Source organism: Lissotriton helveticus, chromosome 7, assembly GCF_964261635.1.
Source record: "Lissotriton helveticus chromosome 7, aLisHel1.1, whole genome shotgun sequence".
In the NCBI taxonomy this organism is placed as follows: Eukaryota; Metazoa; Chordata; class Amphibia; order Caudata; family Salamandridae; genus Lissotriton; species Lissotriton helveticus.
The window spans coordinates 66,890,601-66,910,529 of NC_136068.1; the positions used below are offsets into that span (position 1 = coordinate 66,890,601).

At 43.6% G+C, this 19,929-nt stretch overlaps 1 protein-coding gene across 14 annotated transcripts in view; it reads left to right on the forward strand.

The window, feature by feature from the left end:
* LOC144768069 (alpha-2-macroglobulin-like protein 1) overlaps positions 1–16,352 on the forward strand; it is a 618,955-nt gene extending 602,603 nt beyond the window's left edge. For 5 of the 14 annotated variants that reach the window (XM_078651444.1, XM_078651448.1, XM_078651453.1 and 2 more), the window contains 6 exons: positions 10–42; positions 916–948; positions 2,835–2,867; positions 3,610–3,633; positions 5,534–5,556; positions 15,510–16,352. In XM_078651444.1, coding sequence (XP_078507570.1) covers positions 10–42; positions 916–948; positions 2,835–2,867; positions 3,610–3,633; positions 5,534–5,538 — 128 coding nt within the window. In that variant the 3' untranslated portion in view covers positions 5,539–5,556; positions 15,510–16,352. Of the gene's footprint in view, positions 1–9; positions 43–915; positions 949–2,834; positions 2,868–3,609; positions 3,634–5,523; positions 5,557–15,509 lie in introns of all 14 variants that reach the window. The other 9 variants (XM_078651446.1, XM_078651452.1, XM_078651449.1 and 6 more) reach the window with 6 other exon arrangements.
* The last annotated feature ends 3,577 nt before the right edge of the window (positions 16,353–19,929 follow it).

Sequence of the window (19,929 nt, forward strand, 5' to 3'; positions counted from 1 at the left end):
TCCCTTCAGCGCCCGTAGATGAAGAAACTACCACAAACAGCGGTGAGTACTTCTGAAAAGTGAAAAATGTTGTTATATACAAAGAAATTAGGATCTCATAGTTACTCTTTTCAAGCAAAGTCGGAGCCCACATTAAAAAGGGGGCGTGGGGTCTGTACCTCTCAGTGACTCTGTTAAACGCCTGGGTGGTAAAATCCGTTCCGTTCGCGGAATTTGGGTAATTTCGCGTTCCGCGAAGAACACAAAATTGTCCAAAATTCGGCTTTCCGCGACTTTGTGAAATGTTTTGCTTGTTCGCGTTCTCAAAATGCGTGTTCGTGAGATATTTCCCCCGAGCACGCAAACAGCGATTGCGAACAGTAAAAAAGCATCCGAACAAGCAATTCCGCGTGTTCGCGGAGATTTTTTACAGTTTCGCAGAGATTTGTGTAACGCGATTATGCAAATTCCACCCACCCCATCTCTGTTGACCACCCATCCTCGGAGAGAGAGAGATTTACGAGGTCGATCACTCATGGATGCATAGAGTCAGCGAGTGATTCCGCAGTTTGAACACTGGTGCAACCTGCAACTATGTTTCCAAATTTCTCTTCATACAAAGGAACAGCCCTGGGTCTCCATTGGGAACTGCACTCAGCTGAGGCAGTTTTCCACCTTTAAGAGACAGTCAGACAGAGGATTTTCATCACATGCGTTTCAAGAGCAGTGCTGAAACTCAGAGCTAGACTTAACTCACCCTGATGGTTTAAGCTAAGGAGAGATCAGTTACTTGAACCCACACTTTGAACTGTGAATTATTCTTCAGTCTGAAAGAGCCCCTATTACTGTGACCTTAGAGTCACAGAGTCCCTATCACTTAGAATCTGACTGTTTTAATCACCTGTTCTGAAATATTCTTCTTCTTTTTCCCTTCAGCGGCCGTAGATGAAGAAACTACCACAAACAGCGGTGAGTACTTCTGATAAGTGAAAAATGTTGTTATATGAAAAGAAATTAGGATCTCATAGTTACCCTTTTCAAGCAAATTCGAAGCCCACATTAAAATGGGGCGTGGGGTCTGTACCTCTCAGTGACTCTGTTGAACGCCTGGGTGGTAAAATCCGTTCCGTTCACGGAATTTGGGTAATTTCGCATTTTGCGAAGAACACAAAATTGTCCAAAATTCTGCTTTCCGCGACTTCGTGAAATTTTTTGCTTGTTCGCGTTCTCAAAATGCGTGTTCGTGAGATATTTCCCCCGAGCACGCAAACAGCGATTGCGAACAGTAACAAAAGCATCCGAACAAGCAATTCCGCGTGTTCGCTGAGATTTTTTACAGTTTCGCGGAGATTTGCGTAACGCGATTACGCAAATTCCACCCACCCCATCTCTGTTGACCACCCATCCTCGGAGAGAGAGAGATTTACGAGGTCGATCACTCATGGATGCCTAGAGTCAGCGAGTGATTCCGCAGTTTGAACACTGGTACAACCTGCAACTATGTTTCCAAATTTCTCTCCATACAAAGGAACAGCCCTGGGTCTCCATTGGGAACTGCACTCAGATGAGGCAGTTTTCCACCTTGAAGAGACAGTCAGACAGAGGATTTTCATCACGTGCGTTTCAAGAGCAGTGCTGAAACTCAGAGCTAGACTTAAGTCACCCTGATGGATTAAGCTAAGGAGAGATCAGTTACTTGAACCCACACTTTGAACTGTGAATTATTCTTCAGTCTAAAAGAGCCCCTATTACTGTGACCTTAGAGTCATAGAGTCCTTATCACTGTGACCTCAGAGTCACATGGTCCCAGAGACAGCAGTCAAAGAAACAGTACTGCAATGCCTGTATAACTAAGGTGGGCTTCATTACTGCATTTTTTCAATGTGTGTCTTATATGTACTGTTTTGATCATCGACTTTCACAGCTGTGAATCTACAAAAACCTACAATGTTGTGGAAGAAATAGTTTATCTTAACCTACATTCCTCCAACTTTGCTATCTTAAATGTATTCTCACTAACTAACGCACCCCTCCAGGTATGAGCCTTAATACTGTATATTTATTCATTATTTTATTTATTTATGCATTTTTATATAGCGCATACTTCACCTAGAGGTGTCAGAGTGCTTTGCAATAGAGCGAAGTAAATTACAAAAGGAGTTAGGAGTAAAATGGTAGTAGGTGACACTACTTATATCTAGGACAGTAACTCATGGTGAGAGTTACAGATTAATAAATTACATATTCCCTCAAGATGACATTTTAAGAAAAGTATATTGCTTAACTATCTGTAAACATGTGACCAGCTCAGCTTCATGCAAATTCATTGCCCAGAGTTCAGGTCCCCTAATTAGGTAGATAGCCAGCACATGGTTTATGCCTGTTTTCAATGTTTTTCAATTTACAGAAGCACTGCTCTATTAACATTAACTATTGAGGATTCACAAAACTATTCACCCACATGAATCCCTGAAACATAAAACATACCACAGTTGTAGAACTACATGGAGTTACACATGTGTTTCTAATCCTATTTTCTTTTTTCAGTATTTCAAAAGATTGCTTTTTGGAACTGTTACTATTTTACTTTCACCTCCTCAATATTTATTCTTCGATCTACTCTTTTGGAATTTTTCATGCAATCTTCCTTTCTCTTTTAACAAGTGAGGTTACTCCAAATGTGTTTGTTTCATCCTCACAATTTGCATATTTGGCACGTTCTCCTTTAATAAGTTTGGAAGAAAACATGCAGCCATAATGTCTAAAAAATGTGTTTCTGTTTCCTGTCTGTTATGGGTAAATGTGAGTATTTTATTCACCTTTCTCTGAAATTATTTTCTTTTTTTTCCCTTCAGTGCCCCCAGATGAAATATCTACCAAAGGCAACGGTGAGTAGGGGTGGAGTCCCAACCTCTCAGTGACTTTGTTGTCTAGCCATCCTCAGGCACAGGACAATGTACGAGGGATGATAACCTGTGGGATGCCCAGAGTCAGGCCAGTGACGCCAACGTTTAAACAGTGGTACAAGGACCATCTATGCTTCCAAATCTCTCTCCATACAAAGGAACAACCTGGGTCTTCATAGTGAACTGTTCCCAGTTTCCCACCATGCTGTGGGAGTGGATTTGTCTCTAGTAGGTTTCACAAGCTGTGCTTAAACTAGGGGTGGGCGGAATTTGCATAATCGCGTTACGCAAATCTCCGCAAAACGGTATAAAATCTTCGTGAGCACGCAGAAATTCCGCGAACACACGGAATTGCTTGTTCGCGATGCTTTTTTCCTGTTCGCAATTGCTGTTTGCATGCTCAGGGGGAAATATCTTGCGAACACGCATTTTGAGAACGCGAACAAGCAAAACATTTCGCGAAGTCGCAGATTGCAGAATTTTGGGCAATTTCACGTTCTCCGCAGAACGCAAAATTACCCAAATTCCACAAATTCCGCGAGCGGAAAAGAATTTACTGCCCAGGCCTAGCTTAAACTGATCAAACATGTTACGTTGAATTGTGTAACATCTATCTTACTCTTTAAATTTTGACTGCGTCTTCAGCCTACAAGCCTACAAACCTACAAATCTCATTGTTTTATTCAACTATTCTGAAATGTTTTTCTTTTTTTTTACCTTTCAGCGCCCACAACTACCACACCCATCAGTGAGTACTTTTGATAAGTGAAAAAATGTTGTAATATAAAAAAGAATTTAGGGCGGTATAGTCACTCTGAGCAAATTCACTACCCCATATTTAAATAGGATGTAGGGGGTTCATACCGCTCGGTAACTCTGTTGAATGCCCATCCTCGGGCACTGGACAATTTATAAAGGAACAGCCCAGAGTGTTAATAATGAACTGCCCTGAACTAAGGCAATTTTCCACCATGAAGTGTCAGTGGAATATTATCCGGCAGTGTTCCCGCGATCTGCTTAAACCCAGAGCTAAGCTTAAGGCATCCAGGTTGACTAAGTTAAGGAGAGTTGCGTAGCTTGAATCCACTCTTTGAGTTGTGAATTCTCCTTCAGCCTGCAAGAGCACCTATCAGTGTGACCTTAGAGTCACACAGTCCTGTTTGTGCTGTAGGATGCTTTTAATGTGTCTTGGCATGTACACCTTCAACAGCCTGCTAGGACCTTTCACTCTACTACGGTCCTTTAACTAACGGCACTTGAATTTCGCTTGGTGACAAAATATTAATTGTGGTCAGAGCCTGCGTATGTTCCCCACTTTTGAAAGCGTAACATGCTGTCTCTTTGCAAGCAGATGGTGCAACCCTGCAACTGAGGGAGATAGACTCCTGATCTGGGAACTTGATGCAGAGTTTTCAGCTGTAATGAGAAGCTTCTTGGAATCAATTCACACATCATCTAATCAGAAGCTGTCTTAGAAGATGGGCACCCTGACGCCATTACATCGGTCAATAGCACTGGAGGAAGCCAATCTTTATCCTTTAAGGCTCCATACCAGGATTAAAAAAATACAGTGCCTCACGCCAAATGCAAGCTTGACGTTGAGGTGTACTTGTTCTTTCATTCAAACCAGATGCTCCATCTACTGATTATCTGCCCTCAAATAATAATAATAATACTGCCATTTATAGAGCGCGAACAGCTACCTCCTAAGAGGTGTCCCGGTGCTATAGTAACAGGTGGTGCACGAGAATCACTCAACGACCAAGAATTCTAGGCCGTTTGTCTAGGTTGAAAAGCCATTTTTTCCTGCTGCTTTCCTAAATTGAGTATCAGAGGCAATCTGGGGCAAGGCATTAGGCAGGGAGTTCCATAACTTGGACGCACCAAGCATGAAAGATCTGCCACCCATCCGGGCTTTCTTAACTCTAGGGGTGCAAAGCAGGTTCTGAGAATTTGACCTCAGTGAGCGAGTCTGCTTATAGGCGCCAAGCCTTTATTGCAAGTAGCTTGGGCACTTTCCATGAATTGAAAGAAAAGCTAAGGTTAAGGCTTTCAATTTAATTCTCTTGGCTACCGGCAACCAATGTAGTTTCTTGATATGCGGAGAGATATGCTGCCGAAAAGGGACAGGTCTAATTAATCTCGCAGCCGCATTCTGAACCATTTGGAGTTTCTTAAGAAGGTAGGCTGGTAAGCCCAGGTAGAGGCCGTTCGCGTAGTCCAGACGGGAAGTCACTGTGGCATGGACTACTGTCCCTCAACCTCCTATTCAGTCTGAAAAAACTCTTTGGACATTACATTTTCCCGCAAATTATACAAAATCAGTTGGAAGTCATTCAAAATATCTCTTAAGATGTTTGTTTACATTGTCAATACAAAATGGTATGTCTGTTGTCTAATGCACTCTCCTTGATTTTTTTAAGTCATGTTGCTTTCTCTTTTAACAATTCAGATTTCTCCAACATTATTTGCTTCATCCTCATGATTTGAATGTAGGGCAGGTTCTCCTTTAATGAGTCTCGAAGAAAACATGTAGCCATAACATCTAAAAATGTTATTTATTTTTCCTTATCTGTTATGGGTAAATTTGATTGTTTTAATCACCTGTTCTGAAATATTTTTCTTCTTTTTCCCTTCTGTGATCTTAGATTAAAAACTACCACAAGCAGCGGTAAGAACTGAAAAGTAAAAAATGCGGTTATATGAAAAAAAGTTAGGATCTCATAGTGACTCTTTTCGAGCAAATTGAGAGCTGCACATTAAAATGGGGCATGAGGTATGTACCTCTCAGTGGCTCTGTTGACTACTCAGCCCCGGGGACAGGGCGATTTAAGAGGCTGATCACTAATGGGATGCCTAAAGTCAGCGACTGATACTGCAGTTTGAAGAGTCATGCAAACTGCAACTATAGCCCTCATTACAATGTTGGTCGGACTAGCGTCCGACCGCCGTTGTTTCGGGATCTGGACCGCCTGACAAGTAGGTGGCTGTCCCGACCTCTGAATTGCGATTCAACAGCCGTGTAGACAGTCAGAAACATGCATTTTTGCATCAAGGCTTGTGGTGCGGCCCGGAATGGGCTGGCACAGAGTGCATGAATGTTTCGGGGGGAACCACGGGTGCCCCCGACTCCATAGTGGAGGCCAATGGTGGACGGGGGCCCTGCTAAGGCAACCTCAAAATCACTTTCCGTCTGCCTTTTCATGGCGGTCGGACCGCCAGAAAAGGCTAATGGAAAGTGACACCGTAATCCCAACGGCGGTGCCTGCGGAGGCACCACCGCCATTCAGGGATTACCTGTCCGACCGCCGCCCTGACGGGATGTTTGTTCCAGTTGGAGGCGGCGGTCATTCCCCGTCCCGCAATTATCCAACCTCTGGCATCGTAATCCGTTAGTCCGACCGCAGTCCTGAATGTCATAATCCTGCAGTCGGACACGCAGCCCTGAATGACATTGGCGGTCCGTATGACATCGTATTCGGACCCTATGCTTCCAAATTTCTCTCCATACAAAGCAACAGCCCTGGGTCTCCATTTGGAACTGCAATCAAATGAGGCAGTTTTCCACCATGAAGTGATAGAAGATTTTCATCCCATGAATTTCAAGAGCAGTGCTGAAACTAAGAGCTAAACTTAAGTCGCCTTGATGGATTAAGTTAAGGAGAGATCTGTACCTTGAACCCACTCTTTGAACTGTAAATTATCCTGTAACATAGTCCTGGAGACAGCAGTCAGAGAAATGGTACTGCATTGCCTGTATAACTAAGGTGATCTTCATTACTGTTTTATTTGAATGTATATCATACATGTGCAGTTCTGATCAGCGTTATTCATGGCTGTGAATCTATATAGAGCTACAATGTTGAAGAAGAAATAGTTTATCCTAACCTACAGTCCTTCAACTCTGCTATCTTCCATGTATTCTCACTAGCCGCCTCACCGCTCCAGGTATGAGGTTTAATTCTGTGTATTGCTCAATTGTCATTAAACATGTGAAAAACTCAGCTTCTGTGCCAAGCTGGAGCTCAGTTTCTTTTGATTACCCAGAGTTCAGGTTGCCTAATTAGATGGTCAGACATCACATAGTCTATGCCTGTTTTCAATGTTTTTTTATTTAAGGAAATACTGCTCTAGTAACATTAATTTTCGAAGATTCACAAAACTGAAAAGCCCTCAGAAGGGGCTGCTTTCCCCAGGAAGTGGTAACGTGGTAGTTGGTCTGCCTCAGGGCACAAGTCGTAAAAAAAGAAGTGGGGGGACGCTGTCACCGGAAGTGACGCCACGACAGGAAGTGACGTCACAAAAGCTGCCGAGCTCCTCGTCCCAGAGAGGCCAAAGAGTGAAGTCCAGCTGTTTGGCAGGGGGGACGGCGTCCCCCCCCCCGGTAAAATAAGTGGGGGGACGCCGTCCACCCGTGTGGTACCCCGACTCGAGCCCTGGTTTGCCTCCCCTGAGTTTTCTGAACTCTGCCAAGTTGGGAGGTTTGAAGGCATCGAAGGACTGAGATGTTTGACTTTCATCGGCTCTCTAAAGTTTTCCTTCGGCTCACAAGAGCCCCTATCACTGTGATGTTAGACTCATGATAAGTGAATCAACTGTTAAAGAACCACTCATGGAATACATGTTCTCCTTGCTGTCTCACAGCTTATTATGGATACCTTTTCTGGGGAGTATAGAAACAGGGCCAGCTTTAGGGCAGTGCAAGTGGTGCAGCTGCACCTGGCGCTGACTTTGGCGGGGGTTGCTGTTTAGAAATAACTTATGGTTTTAAAAGCAGTGAACTTCCTTGTGCCTCGAGCAGTTTCAAGCAACAATAAAAACGTCGAGATAAGTCTGGTGATTAATGCTCCTACTGGTGAGACATTTGAATTTTGTCTAGTGGCAGATTTAATTCATGCTAAAGTAGCGCAGAGGGATAATGTGCCTGCTGCAAAGAACGTGAATGTGTACCATGCAGATCACACGAACTGACCGTGCGTGAACTATGAGTAGTGATATTAAAAAAATGAAATCCATGTCAGAGAGGGACTATGGAGAGATGAGGAGCACTGTTGGAGAATGGTGGTGAGGAAATTCATGGGGAAGGAGGTCACGAGGTGGTGCCAAGAAAAGGCTCTTGCACCACGCGTCACTATCTCTAATTCAGGCTCTGGCTGGGTACATGTCTCTCCCCACTGATTCCTCACTTTAAAAAATATCCTTGCTGGAGTCAAAATTGTTCAGGAAACCTTTCCCCAGAAACAGTGGCTCAGGAACTAGTGGTGTGGGGTGGTGCTGCAGTATAGCCAGAATAACCTTGCAGGAGTTCAAAATGAAAATGTTCTTTTTATTTTGTTTTTATATTTTATCTTGGAACATTTGCTATGCATTCAAACACAGTAGTCAAATGCATGCCATGTCATCTGCCCATTATTCTGTTTTTTAACACAGAGACTAGTGTTTGCCCTTTCCCTTCTGTATTCAGGACAACAGAGGGCATGAAAGGAGAAGGGTGCACTTCGTCAATTGTTTCCTATCAAACACCAAAACTGAAATACTTGTAAATGAACTTTCCAAATATTTCAGCCTAAATCACCATCAAGTATAAAGAAAATAAGGCATTGGTTATCCCAGTTCAGAATTATGATGGATCCAAATATTTTAATTGAATCTCATATTGACTTTCTTCAAGTCATCCCATTTTGAGCCCATGCACAGTTGTCCAGTTCTTCCTACTATGAAAATGGTGTTGCTAGTAGTGATAATTTCAACATATAGGGCCAGAGAACTTCAGACCCTTATAGTTTACCCACCCTTCTCAGTTTAGTACCTGGTAGAGCTAGACTTCCACACCTGCTGAGTGTTAGTCCACAAGGTGGTTTCCACTTTTTATATGAGCCAACCTATCACCATTCCATTATCCTCTGTTCCTCCTCATTCCGCCTAGGGAAAGATTTCTTTCACAATTTCATGCATACTGTTTCCAACTTTACCAACTGCACTTAACAGGACAAAGTGGATAATCAACTCACTGTGTACTTTGCCAGATCCAAGAAGGATAACAATATCACCAAAGGTTGTCATGTAGTTCCTCTATTACCCATGCAGGACCTGCACGTTTGGATAACATAAACTGTAGGTGTACCTAGCATGTGAGTAGATGTGAAGCCAAGAATCCTTCTAGGTTTAGTCTAACCCCATTACCTGAAGTGAAAGAGTGTAGGACCCCGTCCTGGTCTCAAGTTGGACACCCCGCAAGGGATGTTTAGACGACTGTCAGCTGGAGCGTCTGCATGCAGGAGCCTCAGCATCTCTGGTCAGTGTGTCAGCCTGGAAGACTTGGTTCCCTCTAGCTAGCACTAGCAAGAGGTGCTGTATTTATACAGAAGGTTCCTTTTTCCCTTGTTACCTGTATTTAGCCACTGTTGGGTTTGAGGGTGACATATGGGATGAACCGGGTACGTAGATATGGGGGGGAAGGTGGTGTAGCCCTAGCCTGGTTTCCAAGAACCCTCATGAATATTCATTAGCACTGTGTCAGTCTAAAGATGGAGTCATAGAACGCCATTGTTCAGGGAAACCCTCCGTCTGCGCCCAGGATTAGAACTAGGTATAGGTTCAATCCAAAAAGGCTTGTTACTGTGTAGTGTAGGGTAGGTGATGTAGGTGAAGGGGCATGATGTTACCCGGGCCTATATTAATGTACCTATATGAAACATAACAAGGAACTTACCCACACCCAACATTCTGCGTAAACAGGACCCAACATCCCCTCTCTCACACTCACACGGTCGTGCTACCACCCACACAATACTCCACACTTGTTTGCATACTCCTTAGCACTCACTCACCAAGCACGCTACAGATTTCTGGCACCTGCAGCACAACAATACCCCTGACCGATGTTTCTTCATGAAAACCTGGTTCAGCACTACATTGGCACCTGACATCGCTACAGACATCTCAATTTGCTACAAGATTGCCAGGCAAGACAGACCCCACAAGCCCAGAGGCGGAATTGCCATCATACACGGGAATACCATCAGCTGAAATACATCAACAGATACCTCATCCTCTAACATGGAACACCTATTGGTCAAGCTCCACGTCACAGCCAACTTCACCCTAAGCTGCACTCTCATCTAGAGACCACCAGGTCCATGCATCAATTCACTGACACGATAGCGGACTTCTTTGCACCACTTGCCCTCAAGTCTAACAATTACATCCTACTCGGAGACCTGAACTTCCACCTGGAAGACCACACCAACCCCAACTCAAGAGCAAGAGCACTCATTGAAGACCTTGGAAGCCTGGGCCTCGCCCAATGAGAAAAGGTACCTACCCACGTTGCTAGATACAACCTGGAACCTATTTTCACCAACGTCAACATCATCTGACTGGAAAATACCAAACCAGTCCCATAAACAGACTACTCAAGTTCCGCATCCCCGACCCAGTCCGAAGCACACGCACCTTCGCCATACTAGCCAGCTGAAACTGGAACAGCATCATTGACAAAACTGGAACACCACTCTCACCATCCACCAACCTAAACACACCAACAACATCCTCCCCAAATCATCAAGAATTGCAGTGCTTGGATCACTTCCTGAGCCAGCTCCTTGCTTACCCTCAAGCACAGCATACAACGAGATCCTGACCCCAGGCCAGTTGGTACACAGAGGATTCAGCCTCATGAAATGCCAGTGTAAACAACTGGAGTGCAAATGGAGAGTGATTCTGTACCATGCAGATCACAGAACTAAGCGTGAGTAAACTATGAGTATCACTTGAAATGCTTGTCAGGGAGGGACTATGGAGAGATGAGGGGCACTGTTGAAGGGTGGTAGTGAGAGAATTTGTGGAGATGGAGATCATTGGGGGGGGGGGGGGAAATAACTGTGGAGAAAAATCTCTTTGATACAGGGCTGGACTGAGGAACCAGAAGCAACCCTGGAAAAATGCTTAAACTAGCCCACTCCTTTTCTATCCTCTCCTTGTCTCTCTTTCCATCCATCCCTTTTTCTCCTCTCTTTCTTTTTCTCCTTCCCTGATCTCGTGCTTTCTCTTCCTGCCTCTCTCCTCTATGTCTGCTGAAATTATTTTCGGGAGCTGAGGAAAGTGACTTAGGCACCAGCAGCGGCCCTGGAATTTCAAAAGCCTCTAATGCTCCAGTCCACCAGGGAAATACCAGATGGAGTGAAAGGCCAGTCCGGCTCTGCTTTTATATACTTCCCAAAAACTGCCTTGTAAATTTGTTTTTCTGGTAATTAATACTTTTTCTCGGGCCAAGAAATGTGGTCATTCTGTTGTGTCATAGACCTAACTTAATAATAAAATCCAGGTTATTGTGACAGAAGCTATGTTTCCTGTGCTACTCAGCTAACTACTTTTCACATAATGGAGACCTCTCTATAATCATTAGGGGCTTCATTTATGAGGCCCTACTGGAACTTTTGCACCGCCAGAGCATCACTTTATTGACGTTCTGGTGGCGCAAAATGCCACTGGCATATTTATAATGCCATGTAAAGCCACATTACGTGGCTTTTCATGGCCTTATAAATATATGCCCCTTTCACGCAGGAAGGGACATTCCATGGATGTTGCTGGGGGCGTTCTTTTTGACACTGCCCAGATTTACGAGAAATCATAAGTTTGAGGCAGCACCAAAAACGTACACCACCTCAAGGTAGGCACAATGAGGGGAAATATCTTCATTTTTATTTCTCCTTGTTTTTCCTATTTTATGTGTGCGGCATTCTGCAGCACACATAGAAAGAGGAAAAAGCCTTTTGTGATTGTTTTTGTGCAGGAATGTTTTCCTTCCTGCACAAAAATAATCATCCTCGCAATGCAGGCACCCTTGCACCATGGTGCAAAGGAGCCTGCATTGGCACATGGCAGCCCATTGTGCGCCAGCGCAGAGGAAAAAGATAGGAATGCGCCATATCTAATATGCCCTTTTTTTTGCCATTGGGCAGCGCAGCAGCAATGCCTGCTGCGCCGCTCTTCGGCAAAAAAAAAAACCATAAATGAGACCCCACATTTCTTAACACACTGTCATTTTTTTCTCTCTGCAGATGAGCTCAACATATGACAATAAGCATTCACCCTCCCCTATTTCCCTCAATTGAAAGAGAAAAAAAGACAATAAGAGAGTAATGTGCTCTTTTAGGTTTTGGTGGAAGCAGAACCTCTCCTATAAACAGTGGGTGTCCATGCCCTAGATCACCATATATACACACCAAAGTTTACTGATCATGTGAGGGACGGACATGCAATCCCTCCACAGAAAGCACCAAAGGCCTTTCAAAACTTTATGAAAGAAAGGTTCTGGGTTAATAAAAACATGTCTCTTCAAGAAACACAAGGACAAAATAATACCCCAGTAAAATGCTCTACAGGAACAATAGGCTGGAAAATCCTGATTCCCTGCCCAGGCGGTTGGTGTTTTACTAGAGCTTGCAAGATTGTATAGTAATTACATGATGCATGATGGATCTGGCAAGCTTGAGGAACACAGTTCTGTCTAGTTTTAGCAATTTTACCGCAATTGAAGAATAGTCAGAAATTGCTAAAACTAGACAGAACTGTGGGGCATATTACCAACACAGGCGATAAAATTATCGCTTGCTTTATCGGCAGAAAACTGCCGCTAAAGCCGCTTTTGCGGCAGTTTTCTGCCGCTAAAGCCGCTTTTGCGGCAGTTTTCTGCCGCAAAAGCGGCTTTAGCGGCAGTTTTCTGCCGATAAAGCAAGCGATAATTTTATCGCCTGTGTTGGTAATATGCCCCTGTGTTCCTCAAGCTTGCCAGATCCATCATGGAGATGCAACCAACGTTTTCTGTCGTGAACACAATATTTATGGCTTCCTGAAAGGTAAAGGGAAGTCCTTTGTCCTCAAGTTTCTTGAGAACTTTGTTCCAGCAGAAGTTGAAGCGGGTGATGCACATCATGAGCCTGATGTAACGTCATCGCTGTACCTGCCATTGCATATATAATTACACTATGTGAGGTAAATAGATTTCTGTACTACTCTATCTAATTAATTGACTATATATAAATGCAGTGTGCAGCAAATAGATGTCAGCTTTGTGCCTATAATCTAGATAGACTGAAGTCCCCATGTGTGAGTGAGAGATAAAAGAATTAGAAGGAAGAGTTGTTCTGGCAAAACCAAGGCCTAAGAGATGGCTTGAATTCCTAGGAGATGATCAAACTAAACACAAGCTTTTTGACCTACTGGCTACCCAAATAACAACAGCACATACTATGCTAAAGTTGTATTTACACAAGAGGAGTGAGGTGTTTATACTCAGGTGCTGCAACTACAGCTGTGCGACTGGAACTCAACACCCAAGCAGAAGCTGGCACACAAATGTTTATCCATGTTGCTCAAGGAACATCCAGTTCTTCCTACTGTTGTGTTAGCTTTACAATAAGCAAAGACCTAAACTATGAACAATTGTGTGTTGCATTTGGTTCAAGCAAATCTTTTAATTTTCTTGGCACTAGTGGTATTGCTGAGGCCTTAGGAATTGACTGATGCATAGCCCTACAAGCCTTTTATGCATTGATGCGGTGTGACACCACATCACAGTATTCAGCAAGAAGCAAAATATCTTACTGGACTACTTAAAATAATTTCCCAAATGTTGCCCCTTCCAGTTGTACCCACACAGGTCACCTAAATTAGAAGAGATGGTAACAGTTATAGAAAGAAACAGGTTAGTATTAGATTCCTTACCTTAGAATATCCCCAGGCGTCAGACTGGATCCGGAAATTTTTGCGTAGCAGTACCCTTGCGCGTCGGTAGGCGTCGTCTGCGGCTCCGCATCTGGCGTCGGCATTGTGGGCGCCGTGATGACTTCGTCAGAGTTCCTCTGTCTGGATCTGGCAGTTTGTGAGGGTAACCAAGAAGTTGGTCAAGCAGGTGATCCAAGTGTTGAAATTCTTATTGATTTGGGGATGCTGTTCATGTGTTCAGTATGGTGGGTGTTGAGAGCGGTGCTCCAGTGTTTGTCAGTGATGCTCTTTCATTTTCGTCTGGCTAGTGTGGTGGTAATGTGTGTGCATTGTACTGGGTGCCCCTTCCTAATAGCGAAAGTTGCAAACGCTGATTTGCGAGTCAGTGACTCGCAAAATAACGTTTGTACATGCCATTAGCCTTTTTTGTGGTCGCAAGCGGGCCAATCTCCCATTTGCTAGCACAAAAAAGGTTCGTACATCTGGACCATAGTGAATAGAGTTTGTAAAAACAGGCAATGCTTTTGTTCTTTAATGTTATCTGAACTGAAATCCATCTTGAGTTCATTCCACAGCAAAGTTTATTGCACAACAAATCCTAATGCTCTTTTCAAAAAGAGGTCTATGTTGTAAAACATACTAATGTGTGGAGATGCTAAGAGAATATAGTGTCCTGCTCTCTATTTCTCACAAAGGATTGAAATAGTTTATTACATAACTGTTTATAGACTCTAATAAAGGTGGCAGAATTTTGAACCATCACAAAGAAGACTATAAAGTGAAAATCTTAAGTCAATTCTTCAACAAAAGAACATCATAGGTTGAGTATATCTTATTCTTTATGATGTATAAAAGAAGTAATATTATTTATCACCAGTGAAGATTTGGAAGAAGGTTGGTTAGGTCAAAAGGAATTTGATTTTTTGAATAAAAAATGCTCATGGTTTCTGATCATCTATATCTTGCGTAAAATTCATTAAAGACATCAATCATCCTCTTTGCCCCCATATAGTTCTGGGATGTGGCTCAGTCAGTAATTGAAGTATACAAAAAAGTGATGGAAGGAATGCTTGAATTAATTTCACGATCCAACAATGTGTTCGAATGCTACCCCCAGCGTTTGTCAGCTTTAGGGCTCTCTCTAGACACTTACAATGAACACAAAATGTATAATAATCCACATTTGTAATAATCCACATTTGTAAAGCGCGCAATCACCCGTGAGGGTCTCTTGTTGCTGGGGACCATTGGGAAGATTAAGCAAGCTATCGCCCAGAGTCACATGGTGCTGGGCTAATCTGCGGCCGGCACCGGGAATGGAACCGTGATCCCCAGATTCCGGAGTCAGTCACCTAAGCCGCGGATCCACACCTCTTCCAGTAGTGTAGTAAGATTCATATGCAGTAGGGCATTATCTAGCTAGCAGTTAAGTGTCACTCTACATATACATATATATGTTGTAGCAAGGTCACACAAAAACACATTAGACAGATAGAAATGTCACACATAGACAATCAGAAAACTTGGCAGCCCTGGGATTGTCAATACAAACTTTATTTAGTTTGTTACAACCATAAAAGTATACACTTGGCAGCCCTGGGAGTTTCAGTGGCCCGTCGTCTCTAAGCTGTGAGCAGACCTACTGCAGAGCGAACCACAGTCTATGATGTATCCAGGGATGCAGAGAGCAGTGTCTCAGTTTCATGTGCCCCTTGCCGAAAGGTGTCCGAAACGCAATGTTCCCACAGGAATAGTCATCTTAACAGGGCTAGTAATCGTGGAGCCAGGAAGCTACTGACTAGAACATGACAGAGCTGGAACAGCTGATGGTGGCTTGGAGGTTGACAATTCTATCAGTCTGACTTTGTTCTTGTGTTTTTGTATGCCCATCAGATATTGAAGGATAACCAGGACTGATGTATGATTGTGGACCTTGGAGCCCATCAGTTTCCTTTATTTCTCGTCTCTTCGTCTGCTCTTCAAGGTGTAGCATTACTTCACGTCACAATGTTGAGACAATTTGCCATTGGAGACACTGGCCACCTTCCTCTCTGCACAACAAGCTGTTTAGTCACAGGGGACACTGCTGTCATTTTATAGAAATAAGAATATTACAGGGGGCACACCTCAGAGATGCTGGTGGATCAAAGACCAATGGAAGGGTGGGAGAGGATTTGTCTGGTACACCAGTCCTCAAACTTATCAAGTACAAGCAAAACATTTGGTGTAAGCGGTTCATTAATACCGCTATGATCACCCTCTCAAGCTGAATGTAATGTCTGCACAGCATGAGCCCATGGTGAAGTATGAGAAGGAGGTGGAAAAAACATTGTCTAACATTTAGAGGCTGCTGACTGTGGAACATGAAGAACTATGCTAGAACACTGACTTCTATTCAACATCCTGTAATTTTCAGCAAATCACCCACTCTTACTGTGCTGCAAAAATGTGTACTACAAGCTGAATCTTATAAATTGTTCTAACACCCTTGGGCCAGGATTGTGCTATGAAAAAATGCAAATAATAAAATGTGGGTATGATTTAAGGAATATGAGGGAGAGGATCCAACATTGTCCTTTCTTCATTTACTTGTCTGTTGGTGGTGGTTTCCTTTTTATGTGTTGTACCTTGTATTGCTCCTGGATTTGCTTGACGGTTTGATGGTGTTTAATGTCTTTGTTCTACTTTTTTTCTTACTGCATTACAATTCTTTCAATAAAAAATGCTAGCATATTACTAACTATGTCCATCTCATTGGTCCATATATGTACTGTGTGGTGTATGTTGACTAGAATATGAGATTTGGAGTAACCAGATATGGCAAGTCCAATAGACGGGAGTGATTAAAAAAAAGAATCAGATGGAGCTGCAACATGTTAAATGCAAGCAGAGAACCCAACCAGGTTTAGTTTTGTGCACAAATACATGAGCATGTAACCTCAGCAGAGGCTGCTAAGGTGTCCCACACACAACAACTTTGAGGCACTCCCACTTTTCCTACCTGTCATGGAAGGCAAATGAAATAATTGCATTATTGAAAACATAAATAGAAATATAACACGCAACTTGAATTGCACTACTGTATAAGGGTTTTGCACATAGTGTAAGCAAACAAAACTAAGAATGTCACATTTTGGGATTATACTGTGGTGTCCTGGTGGTTTAGGACTGTAGGAGGTACTGTGAATCACTTACACAGTGGTTGGGAAATAGCCACTCGAGGCTTTGCTCCCTTCTGCTTTCAGTCTTTCTGCCCAGGACCATTTTTCTCCTTCTTCGTTGGGTCCAGCTTGCACCCCATCTTGATGGTACTAGGTGCCTGAAAGAAAAAAATACACTCTTGAGAGAAGAAATGGGGATGATGGAAGACAAGGACCATCCTTTTGGTATTGATTTGCAAAGGCTTAACAAGAGGATGAGTTATTGAAGATGTATTTATGGCTTAAAATAAACAGCAGTCAGGGCTATGCTGGTTCCATACAGGACTATGAGATATGTGGATTAAAGAAAGATGTGTGGTACCATTATCAAGATGTTTTGGACAACAGACACAGAGCACATACTCTGGAGTCTATACTGCTACATTGTACTCTCAGCCACAAACTTTCGACTTTAGTTTTGTATGGTATATGTGGTGTGAGTTAGTTATAGTTTTTGTTAGTGGTGGGTTGCTTGCTAGTGAAAAATTAGATTACAGCCAGTACAGCTTGGTATGCCATATGGACTTCAAATTCAAGTGCCAGTAACAAGTATAAGGCAGCATTCTGTACTGCTGGGAAACAATTAATAGAACATTCAGGAAGACCCAACTAAACAGGGTTTATTTAGCCTAGACTAAATTACAACTTTATGTTAGTCAGCATCCTCTGCATAGATCCTAGCAGTGAGGACAGCATCCTTCAGATAGCCCACAGCAGGCCCTGTGGTTTATGTTTAATGAAGAGACCAGAGTAAGCTCTTTATCCAAATGAAACCCCATATTTCAAACCACTGGCAGATAGATTAGGAGGGGCCACCACTCATTCTGATACCCGCTCATGGCTAGACTCAGGGATGTGACCACTCTGACAGAGGCAAAAATGCAGTGAGGCAGTGGGTGTCCAACACAGCCAGACTTGTATGCACCCCACCCCTCACTCTAGTACACACTCAGGGCCAGGGCTTTAAATGGGAAAAAATAAGTGCTGGTACTCAGTAAAATTGAGCTAGGGGGCGGGGTTATTGGCTGAGTGGGACCTGGTGATACAAATCACTTCTATTGAGTATTCATTTTGTCCTTGCATTGGGCTGGATAGTGGTCTCAAACTTCCAATACATGCAGATCAATAGCTAAACCCCCGAATGCGCCAAGCCATCAACAGTACTATTATCAAGTGCTGGTACTTAGTACCAGTGAGAACCGGCCCATTTAAAGCACTGCTCTGGGCTAGCCTTCGGGATGTAAACGCTCTGGTGTAGGCAAAGTTGCAGTGAGTCAGTAGCTGTCTAATACAAGCACAAGTTCATGCACACCGCAACTCACACAAATATGTACTCAAAGCTACACTCAGGGATATGAACACTCTAATGAAGGCACGAGCTTACACACACCACCACTCAGTCTGATATGTACTCAGTTCTAGACTGAGGGATGTGAATTCTCCCACAGAGGAAGAGGTGCATTGAGCCAGTGGCATCCAACATAGGCACATGTGTACACAAACCACTTTTCAGTTTGATACAACCTTAGGGCTTGATTCAGGGATACCAACACTAAGGCCCCCATTAGGATGGCGGGCAGATCGCCCTGCCAGGCCGGCGGTAGCCACCGCCGGCCTGGAGGGGCGATCCGCCGCCATCCTACCCGGAATGACCCCCCGCCATATTAGGATGGCTGGGGGGTCCGCGGCTTACAGAAAGACAGCCCGCCGCTTTTCCGCCTTACGACCATTGCGGAAAAGGGTTCATATAGCTGGCGGTGTCTATCAGACACCACCAGCCATATTAGGATGGGCATTTACAGACGCCTTTCCGTGGCAGCAATGCCCCCATGGAAAGGTATGCGGAGACTGCCGTGGACTCAGGGGGTGGGGGGTGCATATGGGGGGTACCTATGGTACCCCCCAGCAGTTCCATGCACAGCATGGCAGGCACCACGCGGTGCCTGCCATGCTGTGCATGGAAGTGCACAGCATGCCTTCCTGACATTGTGGCGGGCGGTGCTGAGTGCACCGCACACCACAATGGTAGGAATGCTGGATGGACCCCTAAGACGGAGGAAAAGTGGGCATCTAACACAAGGACAAGTTTAGGCACACCGCCACTCACACCGATACACACTTCTGGCTAGACTCAGGTATATAAACACTCCAATAAAGGCAAAAGTGCATGGAGGCAGTTGCCCTCCAATATTGGCACACATTTATGCACATCACCACTCACTCCAATTCACTTTCAGGGCTAGACTCAGGCATATAAACACTCCAATAAAGGCAAAGGTGCAGTGAGTTTGTGGACATCCAACATAGGCACAAGTTTACACACACCATCACTATCTCAGAATGTTTTGGATGCAGCTTACTAAGTGAAGAAAGGTGAAATGATGTGAAAGGGGAAATAAACAAATGATTCTGAAGTGTATCTTTTGACCCGTCACACTATTTTTGTACAGATTTTAAATTTAAAACTCAGTTAAAAACTTTGAAATACACTATTTAAAAACACATTTAAAAGCTGAGTTATGTTTCTGCTCAAACACAGAAAACCATTGACATTTACCAATTATGGTCATGTTGCAACCCATACCTTAAGCCTACCTCCTGCATTTAGAATGACATCACACATGACATCAAAGATCATGTAAGTAACAACATGTATTAATACATAATTGATTATATCACCTTTTGCATTGCTACTTGAACGATAACTTGCCCCTCCCCTTGCCTTCTGTATGGCATCGCACTAGGGGTTTTCAGTAAGTACTGGACTGTGGCCATGCCCTGCTCTCAATCCTCTGCATGTGCCCAATGCCCTCTTGTGGCCGAAGTAGAGCACTTGAAACTCTTCATTTCAATCTTATTAGAAGATTTCGAAATCCTATACCTTGGGTCCAATTTATGAATCCCACAATAAATAATTTCTTAATATTTATTTCAATGCCGGGGAGTACATTTTATGCCCCCACAGGAGTCAGCGGGGTCAGAGTGGGTTCCTTTTCTTTTTTCCAACATAGTTCTCAGTGCGCTATCTTAGGAGATGGTGGCCACAATAAAAAAAAATCTTTCATAACAAACCAATTAGAGCATGGCTGATTACCAAATCCACAGCCAGATTC